The 12,500-nt window shown below is 49.4% G+C and overlaps 1 protein-coding gene across 2 annotated transcripts in view; it reads left to right on the forward strand.

Moving 5' to 3' along the window:
• Window positions 1-12,500, forward strand: part of xkr4 (XK related 4) — a gene marked incomplete at both ends in the record, with an annotated part of 49,312 nt that overhangs the window by 114 nt on the left and 36,698 nt on the right. For both annotated transcript variants that reach the window (XM_083689707.1, XM_083689706.1), the window contains one exon: window positions 1-569. This exon is cut by the window's left edge. In XM_083689707.1, coding sequence (XP_083545833.1) covers window positions 1-569 — 569 coding nt within the window. The remainder of the gene's footprint in view (window positions 570-12,500) is intronic.

Here is a 12,500-nt window from a genome sequence, read left to right on the forward strand (position 1 = left end):
CAGCCGGATTCGGGGACCGGAGATGGGGACTTTATAAACGGGGAATCGCGTTGTTGTGGGTCTAATTCGACGTGTCTTCGACTAGGCAGGGAGCAGCAGCAAAAATACACGGTGTGGGACTGCTTGTGGATCCTCGCCGCAGTGTTGGTGTATTTCGCCGATGTGGGTACCGACATTTGGCTTTCGGTCGACTATTACCTCCGTCGCGACTATTGGTGGTTCGGGTTGACGCTGTTTTTTGTGGTGCTAGGTTCATTTTCCGTCCAGGTTTTCAGTTACAGATGGTTCGTCCACGACTTCAGCACCGAGGAGAGCGCCGGTGCCGCCGGTGCGGCAAACAACTCGCACATGGACGGCAAGCTGCTCAGCGGTTCCGCCTCGCACGGGGACGTGGGTGCCCACCCGTCCACACCTCAACGGCAGGCGTCCACGGCGAGCAAGAACACCACCACCAACAGTAACAGCAGCTCGACAACCCGGACTCATAAAAAAAGGTCAGCGTCCTGCTCCTTCTTCGTTTGGTCCGCGCAATCCGTCCTCCACATCCTTCAGCTTGGGCAGATATGGAGGTAAGCGGTTTTGGATGATATTTATTTCTGTATGAAATGAATGGATAAATATTAATGTATTCATGTGAGCTACGTGTGTTGGCTGCACGTAGGCCTAGGCATTCGGGGTAGGAATATAATTGGCCCCATCATGTCAAGCGTCTCCACACACTCTTCGTTGTCAGGCACACCTGCCGTGGCCATTGGGTTTTCAGCTTTTACGCGCATTGTAAAGGCTACAGCCTTTGAGTACCGGGAGTAGCCTCTTGGTGGAGTGATGCCATCTTAGGCCCTCTGCCATGAATAATAAATAACAATTATTATAGGATAATCGTTCACATGGGTCTCCCTAAATCAACAATAGGCTATATAATTGCAACATGATTGGGTTGTGAGCTTTGGAGTTTAGTACTCATGGACGTGGGCCAAGCACAGTTTACCAAAGGCATGTGGAGTGTCCATCTGTGCCTTATCCTTTTAAAGAAGTAGGCCTACTTCATGTCAATGGAAGTATTGGATTCCCTTAAAAAAAAAAAAATGGATTCACTAATTTTCAAGATCAAAAAGGCATTGACTGGGCTTTAGGCCTATGAGGCAACCATTAATCAGAACATGCTATTGAATTTCACATTACCACACCGCGAAATGAATTATTAATCAGATTGAGCTTTAACTTCTAACATTGCCTTCATTAAATACAGAGGACGTAACAAGCCATTAGCGTATATTGCTTTCATTCTGAATTCTATGCCTCCCTGGTGGCTTCTTACGTTGTCTAACAGTTATGCAGCAGTTACATACTGTAGCCGACCTCCTAGGCTGCATCACAAGGCATGCAGTCTGTAACCTGACCAGCGTATTCATGTGTTGAGTTAGGTCTGTTGCCATTATGATCATAATGTAAATGTTGTTAATGTTAATCTGCCCAATGATTTGATATTGTTCTGTTTCACCGGCAGGGAGGCAGGGAGGGAGGGAGGGAGGGACTCTGACGGTTCCGAGGGGCTTGCTTGGCTGCAGTCATTGGTTAAACGCACTAGTGTGTAGGCCTACGATAGGCTTACAGCCCATGTGTAAGCCCCTAGGATGCACAAACACAGACAGAGTTCAGTAAACATGTCAGAAGATGACCACTGGTGTTTCTGTCCCCTCCTTTGATGCACCATGCAGCCAGTTGGTTTGGAACGGGCCCCGTGGTTGTCTCTGTGATATTTTGGGACATGTGTTAATTGAGACATTCTCATTTGATTTGAGTCTGGGTTTACATGTACAATGTCTTTATATGAATCAGTCACACACATTATAGAAAATGTCTCACCTGCAAACGGTATTGTTTTTTGTTTTTTAAAACGCAGATGGAGACCAATATTGCTTCACAGAATAACTAGGGTATTTGTTCTGTCCGGTGTGTGTGTGTGTGTGTGTGTGTGTGTGTGTGTGTGTGTGTGTGTGTGTGTGTGTGTGTGTGTGTGTGTGTGTGGTGTGTTTGTGTGTGTGTGTGTGTGGTGTGTTTGTGTGCGCATGAGCATGCCTGTGTGTGTTGTGTGTGTGTGTGTGTCTGTCTATCTGTCTGTCTGTCTGTCTGTCTGTGTTTGTTTTACCATGTTTTATTCATGTGGTATTTACCTTGTGGCTATGTGCCACCGTCTGCATGGTGAGGGCAAAGGGCCTGGTTCCATTTACACGGATGGGAATTTGAATGTGTTCTACGCTAGCACTCTTGACTCCTTCACTTGCCTGCTCACTAGCTAGGGAATACAGCAGTACTGTAGACTCAGAATACATACTTTATACAAACAAACAAACAATACAATACAATACAATACAATACAATACAAAACATTTACAAGGGCTAAAACCGTTCAATATAAATGTGTCCTCTGCGTAGTGAACATAATCAGCTGTGGAGGATGGTTTCATCATCCTTATGTCACCCTCGTCCTGTGTGTGTTGAGACATGGATGACGTGACTCCAGTGTGTAGCAGTGTGCAGGCCTGCCTGTCCTCTGGGAGCAGCCTGGGGCAAGGGAGGCTGCTGGAGGTAGAAATCGGAGGACGGGGCTCATAGTAACGCACGGAACGGAACGAGGAACGGTATCACTCCTCGTATCATTTCTCATTCTGTTCCATGCAGTACAATGAGCCCCGTCCTCCGATTTCTACCTCCAGCAGCCTCCCTTTGGTGGTAATCGACAGTAGGCTTCTCCTCTGAGAGCAGGGCTAGGCCCGGGCAGGAGGATGGGGGTGAGGGGCCCCCGTTGTGCACGTGGCTCTGAGATGAGTAGTCTGGGGAAATCACGCTAAGTCAAGCCTTTATAAATAGCTCTGTGCTAATGAACTATCAGATCCTCCATCCGCCTCCATTCTTCCTCCGAAATGTACAAACTAGGACCGTCTCTAGGTGACGTCATCTCTGTGGGTATTATTAGCCTGCAGTACAATGACTCGACCGTTTGCCCAAATATGGTATGTCCCAGTCTAATATTTGTTGAAGTATTATACATATATATATATATGTATATGTATATATATATATATATATATATTAGTACAGTAGGTAACTGTGTCCCCAGGCAATTGGTCGGTCTGGTGCGGAGGATGGTGATGTTGTCAAAAGAGGTTGAAATATTTAGTTGTTATGAATTATAAATGACCTTTTTAAAAATGTATTCTCTTGGTTAAGGTAGTATATTTCACACATTAGCGATTATTTGTCTTTAGGGGACTCCTATTTCAATGATGATTTTGTGGCTCTTTAGATACAGCTTACTGAACAGTTACATGCTGTATATAGTGCTGCATAATTGTGTGCGTGTGTGTGTGTGTGTGTGTGTGTGTGTGTGTGTGTCTGTCTGTGTGTGTGTGTGTGTGTGTGTGTGTGTGTGTGTGTGTGTGTGCTTTGAGAGACTTAAACCCACTTGCACAAGTTCCTTCACACATGAATGCATTATAAATGAGAATGCACCAACCCCCTCAGTGTATACCTGCCAGTCTAGACCAGGTGTTGCGTGTGTGTGCGTGTGTGTGCGTGTGTATGTGTGTGCGTGTGTATGTGTGTGCGTGTGTGTGTGTATGCGTGTGTGTATGCATGTGTGTGTGCGTGTGTGTGTGTGTGTATGCGTGTGTGTGTGTGTGTGTGTGTGTGTCTAGACCAGGTGTTGTGTACGTGCCTGCATATGGATCTAAATGAAGTATGAAGCATTAGTGTGACAAACCGCAAAGGTGTAACCTCAGCAGCTGGGCTCATAGTGGCTGTATTGCAGACTAATATCCAACCTTGAAGCACCATTAAGACCACCCTCTGGCCCAGGAGTGGCCCCTCCGGGAACTGTACCACCATTAAGACCACCCTCTGGCCCAGGAGTGGCCCCTCCGGGAACTGTACCACCATTAAGACCACCCTCTGGCCCAGGAGTGGCCCCTCCGGGAACTGTACCACCATTAAGACCACCCTCTGGCCCAGGACTGGCCCCTCCCGGGAACTGTACCACCATTTCCCTGTGGGCGTGGCTCTGGTACCTGCGGAGGCTGGCGGAGGTAGACATCGGAGGACGGGCTCATTGTAATGCACGGAACGGATTGTGTTCGTTAACGTTCCTCGTTCCGTTCCATGCATTACAATGAGCCCGTCCTCCGATTTCTACCTCTGCCAGCCTCCCCTGTTTCTGGATGGATGCTGTAGTGAGAGAGCAGCCTCTGGGGCTTTAGGCTGGACGGTGGCTGGCGAGGGACATTTGTATGTTTTCCATTCTGCCGTATGTTGTCCTCTCACAGCTGTTGCATCTGAGACGTTGAGACACTGTTTCATGTACTGTTGGTCTCTCTGGGCTGTACAGTACCAGGCTCTCCTACACACTGTAGTAAATACCAGAGTTTACCTGAAGCACAATCTGTCACTGTGTGTGTGTGTGTGTGTGTGTGTGTGTGTGTGTGTGTGTGTGTACTGTAGCAGAATTATGAATACTGCTCTGTTAAGTTGACCGAAACTGATATGAAAGCTTTCATTGTTTTGAATGGGTACGGTTTGAATTAGCGATTACCTGTACACACTTGTGTGTGGGTGTGTGTGTTTGTGCGTGCGTACGTGGGTGTGTGTGTCTGTGTATTTGTGCGTGTGTGGGTGTGTGTGTGTGTGTGTGTGTTTGTGTATTTGTGCGTGCGTGCGTGTGTGTGTTTGTGTGTGTGCGTGTGCATGGGTGTGTGTGTGTGTATTTGTGCGTGTGCGTGTGTATGTACTGTATGTATGTGTGTGTGTACTGTATGATGTGGTAGCTCATGTAGCCAGGGCCTGACCAGATGGGCCCCTGCTCTCCTCCCAGGGCAGGGAACCGCTGGTGTGGCTGTCTCCTAATTGCCCCTCGCTGAAACAGACGCTGCCTCTCCTTCCAACGCCGCAGTTTGAGCCTTTTTCTTAATTAATGTTGAAAAATACAATTATACATGAAGAACACGGCTCATTTAACAAACAAACAACTTAAAAGTGAATCAGTCTGAGACGGTGGTGCTGCACACATAATGTGTATTTACACACACACGCACGCACACACACACACGCACACACACACACACACACACACATGCATACAGTACACACACACACACACACACACGCATACAGTACACACACACACACACACACACACACACACACACACACACACACACATACAGTACACACACACACACACACACACACGCACACACATGCACGCACGCACGCACGCACACACACACACACACACACACACACACACAGTACACACACACTCGTAGGCACACACGCACACACACACACACACACACACACACATACATACACGCACACTCACAAATGAGTCATTAGTCGGAGAGAGAGAGAAACATGCCTTCTGAAGTTCCCGGCACATTCCCTGTAAGCTTCTGGGATGACAACGCTGTTTAGCGCCACCCATGGTGTGTCTTTTCAACATGACAGGCTACACACTGTGAGGTAAATGTGAGGTAAATGCTTTTAAAGGGAAAGTTGCTTTGAAGTTAAAGTTGCTGAAAAACTCGGATCGGGATGTAAAAAGTGTTACGGGCCGGTTTCCCAGAGACAGAGATTAAACCTAATCCTGAACTGAAAAAGCTTCTTCAACGGAGATGTTCCTATTGAAAGTGTGATTTATTCCCGGACTTGGCCTAATCTGTGTCTGGGAGACCGCTCCTTGGTGCATCGACCAGGTGGCAATGTATGTAGTTAATCCCAGAAATGAGATTTCGAGTGAACTATCCCTTTTAAAGGGCAGACTGACCAGGCAACAACAGACAAACACAACAGAGCAACAACCTCTTAATGTGTATCTCCTATCGATCGCCATCAGCATACGTTTACTACTGAAGGGAGAACAGCCTTGTCCTGGGGGTTTGAGACGCATCACTACTTCTTTATAAGGCCCTGATGGTTATTGGCAGATGCATATGTCATTATACGGGCGCCGCGATTGCCTCTGACACAGGCGCGAGGTTCAACGATGAAATATGATTGGACGATGGCCTGTAATTCGCCCCGCGAGACTCGTCAAACTGTAGATTGTGTATTCAACGGAGGAGGGGGGTGAGGTGTGGGGGGAGGAGGGGGGTGAGGTAACAGCCACGGAAGTAATGGACACAACGTGTCTCTCTGACTCAATCCCCCCGCGAGATGAGACAGCAGCAACACGGCGGCCATATTGAACCACTCTCCTTCTATGTTTATTCACCATATTTGTTTGAATGCGATCGTTAACCGTCGAATAACGGCAAGCCAACCGTACTGGATTGCATACAGAACAGATAGAATCACACAGTACGATGAATAAAACAGACAGTTTTCCTTACGTCGGACATTTCTTCAATCCTTAGAAATTGTTATACCAGGTTTTTATACCGATGAATGCCCCGTTGAACAGTTTCTTACGAGGCGGCCGAGTGAATGCCTTGCTGTCATGAGAGGAACAGTTGGCCTCCATTGAGCTCCTCTGTTATGTACACAAATCCATTCTGTAGGCTTACACCAGCATGGGACAGCTTAGAGCACACACATGCATCTCTCCATTCAGCCACTCGGGGGATTGTATAGGATTGTATCACACGGCTCACAGCCAATAGAAAAGCATGACTGAGCAGTGAGCAAGCTCAAAGTCCCATAATGCAGTGGGGCAAGGGGGTGGGGGGCGGGGGGGTAGGCACACGCAGCACACACACGTACACACACACACACACACACACACTCCTCTGTCACTTCCAGCCATGTGAAGGTTTGAAAGTATTCTTAGCTGCCTACCAGGCAATAAACCAGGGTTATGTAAAGAGTCCTGTCTGGTTTGGTTAACCCACATTTCATATAAGCTGAGCACATCAGGGGATGGGTGTTTCAAATCACGTGTGTTTGATACCGTTCCTCATTCCGTTCCACGCATAGCCCAGATTTCTACCTCCACCAGCCTCCCCTGGACCACATACATCCATGCAGCTCAGTCAAAGGGAGGGAAACATTTTTGTTCAGCCAGCTCTCTCTCTGTCTCTCTCTCTCTCTCTCTCTCTCTCTCTCTCTCTCTCACTCTCACTCTCACTCTCTCTCTCTGTCTCTCTCTCTCTCACTCTCACTCTCACTCTCTCTCTCTCACTCTCACTCTCACTCTCACTCTCTCTCTCTCTCTCTCTGTCTCTCTCTCTCTCTCTGTCTCTCTCTCTCTCTCTCTCTCTGTCTCTCTCTCTCTCTCTCTCTCTCTCTCTCTCTCTTTCTAAACCAATGACATAACTTCCGAGTGAACATTGCAGATAGAAACGCCATAAATAGAACTGACATGATTCCTAATACTCTGCATGTCACAGAGGCATATCTGTTCTACCTAGAGTACTTCTATCTGAACAATCCACAGCGTCGCGGCCTGCTGAACACAGCCAAGAGCTTCATAGGCCTCTGTGTGTCTCCCTCTCTGTCTCTCTGCCTTCCTCCCTCTCTCTCTCTGTCTCTCTCCCTCTCTCTCTCTCCCTCTCTCCCCCTGTCTCTCTCCCTCTCTGTCTCTCTGCCTTCCTCCCTCTCTCTCTCTGTCTCTCTCCCTCTCTCTCTCTCCCTCTCTCCCCCTGTCTCTCTCCCTCTCTGTCTCTCTGCCTTCCTCCCTCTCTCTCTCTCTCCCTCTCTGCCTCTCTGCCTGCAGCCACAGAGGAGATGCTAAACCAGGGAAGCCCACCTTGGGATGAATATTTCACGTTGCGTGCCATGTCTGTGCTCTGTGTGTGTGTGTGTGTGTGTGTGTGTGTGTGTGTGTGTGTGTGTGTGTGTGTGCTCTGCCTCCTCCTGCATTATTCAGAGACCCTTCCCCTCCTCTCGGTTCTCTCTCGCCTGCTGACTCTCATGTTCACCACGTAAACCTTCTGACAACACGGCTAACGCTGCCCTGGCAGGGAGACCCCTACTCTCCTCTCCTCTCCTCTCCTGTCCTCTCCTGTCCTCTCCTGTCCTCTCGTCTCCCCTTCTCTCCTCTCTCCTCCTCTCCTCTTCCTTTCCCTACTCCCCTTTCATCTCCTCTCCTCTTCCCTACTCCCCTCTCCTCTCCTCTCCTCTCCTCTCCTCTCCTCTTCCCTTCCCTACTCCCCTTTCCTCTCCCCTCCTGTCCTACCATCTCCTCTCCTCTCCTCTCCTCTACTTCCCTTTACTCTCCCCTCCTCTCCTACCCTCTCCTCCCCTCCCCTCTCCTCTCCTTCCCTCTCCTCTCCGGTTCTGTAATGCTGGAAGTAGTTAATACTCAGCCTATACATCTCTCTCTCTCTCTCTCTCTCTCTCTCACAGCCCCCCAGTTTTGGGTGGACCTGTCACTGTCAATTTGTACCGTGAGTGAAAATGAAGCGGAAAGTGCCAAGACCCTTCTTCCATAACCCCCCCACCGCCCTCTCCCCCACCCCCCCAGTAGAGGCGAGATGCCCCCCCTGTCCGTCCGTCCATCCGTGCTGCTGCTAAGTGCTTGGTGGACATCTGGAGGTCTGTGGGGCCCAGAGGGGGATGCAGCTTCAGGCTGATACAGGCTGCAGCATCCCTGCCTCCCAGACCTCCATTTACTATCACACACACACACACACACACACACAGGACCAGATGTTGTCAACTCTGTGTGCCAGCTATAGATACTCACGCGCACACACACACACACACACACACACACATATTTTGCCAGTCTGTCCATGTGTGTGAGTGTGCGTGAGCCAGAGGCTGGGGTTTGCACACAGAGCTACCAGCTGACAACATCTGGCCTAGTGTGTGTGTGTGTGTGTGTGCGTGCGTGTGTACATGTGTGTGTGGACAGAGTGGGCATCTGCGGCCTGTGCCAGGCCTTGGCTAGACCCAGGCCGTATCTGTGTCTGTCCAGCATGCCGGAGGGGGTGGGGGGGTGGGGTGGGGTGGGGTGGGGGGGGAAGAATCTCTGTCACGCCACCTGGACATGTGTAACATGTAACTGGACATGTTACACAAAAAAATTGACACTAACAGACACCTTTATCCAAAGGGACTTACAATAAATACATTTGTCTCAGTAAGTGAATCATCTATCCATCAGTCATCAAAAGAAAAAGTAATCTATGCTATTGGCAGTCTCAATGTTTTATTTACAGTAGAGAAACTTGTACAGGGGGGTAGTGGGGATGAAGAGGTCTTTAGGAGGGACAGTCAAGATGTAGCCTGAAGAGATCGGTCTTCAGTCTTCGGTGGAAGATAGGTAATGACTGCAGTCCTGACAGCAGTGGGAAGCTCGTTCCACCAGCGGGGCGCCAGGACAGTGAAAAGCCGTGACTGAGTAGCGCGACTGCTGCATCGACGTAGATGCAGCAGTCGGCGGTGCCAGGCGGCCAGCCTAGGTGGAAGGTTGGAGTGATCGGGCAGGGGTTTGGGGGCTGACCATGTGAGCTGCTACCGGGAGCCAGTGAAGGGTGCGAAGGAGGGGGGTGACATGGGAGAACTTGGGGAGATTGAACACCAGATGGGCGGCAGCATTCTGGATGAGCTGCAGAGGTCTGATGGCGGAGGCGGGGAGCCCGGCCAAGAGTGCGCTGCAGTAGTTAAGGCGGGACATCACAAGTGTCTGGACCAAGAGTTGTGCTCCTTCTCTCAGGAGGAATGGATGTATCCTTCTGATGTTGTAGAAGAAGAATCTACAAGAGCGTGCTGTCGCTGTGATGTTGCTGCCACACAGGATAAGTGGTTGTCAAGGATCACTCCAAGATTCTTGGCTGTCTGGGAGGTCGTCACAGTAGAGTTCTCTACTGTGATGGAGAAGTCTTGGAGAGGGCAGGCTTTCCCAGGAAGAGCAGCTCAGTCTTGTTAAGGTTGAGCTTGAGGTGGTGGGCTGACGTCCAAGCAGAAATGTCTGCAAGACACGCAGAGACACGTGTTGCCTCCTGTGAGTCAGAGGAGGGGAAAGAGAGAAAAAGTTGAGTGTCATCTGCAGAGCAGTGGTAGGAGAAACCATGTGAGGAAATTACAGAGCCAAGAGATTTGGTATCGAGGGAGAACAGTAAGGGCCTTAGGTGAGCACCTCACTGGTGAGCAGTCTCAGTAGAATGCCCAGCCTTAAAGCCGGATTGGTGAGGGTCAAGGAGGTTGTTCTGAAGGAGATAGTGAGACAGTAGGTTAGAGACAGCACGTTCAAGGGTTTTAGATAAGAAGGAGAGAAGGGATACCGGTCTGTAGTTATGGACAGTAGACTGGTCAAGAGTTGGTTTCTTGACTCTGTCTTAAAGGCAGCTGGGACAGATCCTGTGGATAGAGAGGAATTGATTATGGTGGTAAGGAAAGGAAGGAGGTCTTTGGAAATGGATTGGAGAAGGGGGGGGGGGGATAGGATCAAGAGGGCAGGTTGTAGCCCGCTTGGTTGCCAGTTTTAGAATATCATCAGGGGAGAGGGAGGAAAGAGCTGATAAACCAGAGACCGAGTGTAGTGCAGTGGGTTTGGGAGAAGTGGTAGCAATGTTGGCGAGAGGTAGAGAGAAAGAGCTGCTAATGTCATCAACCTTCTTTTCAAAGTAGGTGACAAAGTCATTTGCAGACAGGGAGGAGGGAGGAGGGGGAAGAGGTGGGTTGAGGAGTGAGGAAAATGTGGAGAACAGTTTCCTTTGGTCAGAGGCAGAGGATTGAATTTTGGAATGGTAGTAAGAAGCTTTAGCAGCTGATGCAGAGGAGGTGTAGTTGAGGAGGAGAGAGAGATAAGGTTTTAGGTCATCAGAGAGGCCGGTTTTTCTCTATTTCCTCTCAGCTGCCCGGAGCCCTATTCTACAAGCTTGCAGGGTTTCAGACAGCCAGGGAGCGCGTGGAGAGGATCATGCTGCGCCTTGAGGTCAGTGGACAGAGAGAGTCGAAGGATGAGGAAAGAGTGGACAGGAGGGTGGAGGAGGCTGCATCACTGGATAGAAGGGAGAAGGATTCAACAGAGGGTGGATAAGATGGGGGGGGGGGGAGAGAGTGTGGTGAGGGAGAGGGTACGCAGGTTGCGACGAGAGGATACAGTGTGAGTGGAGTCTGACTGGGAGGGGGGTGGATTTGAGGGGAAGGGAGAAGGATACAAAATGATGATCAGAAACTGGAAGAGGGGTAACAGTAAGGTTGGAGGTATGGGAGGATCTGGTGAAGACAAGGTCGAGCTGATTGTCTGCCTTGAGTCAGAGGAGAGTGGGACAGGGTAAGGTCGAATGAGGAGAGAAGGTCAAGTACTCCAGACGAGTGAAGCTTCTCTGACTGGATGTTGAAGTCACCCAGTAGTGAGAGCGGTGTGTCGACCTCAGGGAAGAAGCTGAGAAGGACATCCATCTCTTCTAAGAAGTCACCACGCTGACCTGGTGGACGATAGATAACAATGTTAAGTTTGACAGGGGAGGTGACAGAAACAGCATGGAATTCAAAGGTGGATATGGACAGGTGTGACAGGGGAAAGACATTATGTGACCACTTTGGTGAGATAAGGAGTCCTGTGCCTCCCCTTCGACCAGCGAGTCTAGGGGAATGAGAAAAGGAGTAGGCATCAGAGAGGGCTGCCGGAGTAGCTGTGTTATCCGGTGTAATCCATGTCTCTGTGAGAGCAAGAAAGTGGAGGGACGTGAAGCAGGCGTAAGCTGAGACCGAACCGCTGACTGGCAGTTCCAAAGTCCTCCCGTGACAGTTAGGTCGTGGTCAGTTGAGCATGGTGGGTTAGATTAGATTGGAAGGGTTGCGAGGGGAGGTGTAGCGTCTGTGTGTCCTCCTGAGGGATGAAATAACAGGAATGGGGAGAAAGCACATTGTGATATTTGCCGGTATAGAGATAGAGGGTTAGTGGGCAATACAAGATGTAGGAAGCGCTCAATACACTCAGAGTAGTGAAAAAAAAAAAATCAAATAGAATGAAAATACTTATTAGTTTGGCCTTCCTCTCAGGCCTTCCTCGATGGACTCCACTGATTGACTCCTTCGTCTTTGTGTCAGGAGGCTGTCGCTCTTTGACCATCTGGATAGAAGTTAATATTCTGTAATTGCTGATGACTTAGCAGGGTTGCAGCCCCTCCCACCTAACGATCAGTTAACGACCAGACAGGCTTCACCACTCAGTCCAAATGTATTTAGTTCTAGTCAAAGCTGAGTAGGGACTTAAATACCTTGCAGAGTAGTTTCAGCCCCTCCCACTGGAGATTGACAGTAATTGGTTTCAAACAAATTATTATCAACAGAAACTAGGTCCCAGGGCTTCAGGCAGGATAGCCACAGCAATACACAGCAAAACTACCGGTACGAACAACACACTGACTTTAAATGAGGTTAAATTAACTTACTTCAGTCTGGAGACAGGCTTCACCACTCAGTCCAAATGTATTTTCTCCCCCCCCCAACCCCCGGCCCCCCCGGACCACAGCTGACACATGATAGGGAGAGGGGACTGTCAAACGGGCGGGCACTAGGAAGAGGCCAGCTAGAAGAACTAGAATATGTTC

Source organism: Argentina silus, assembly GCF_951799395.1.
Source record: "Argentina silus genome assembly, chromosome: 18".
NCBI lineage: Eukaryota > Metazoa > Chordata > Actinopteri > Argentiniformes > Argentinidae > Argentina > Argentina silus.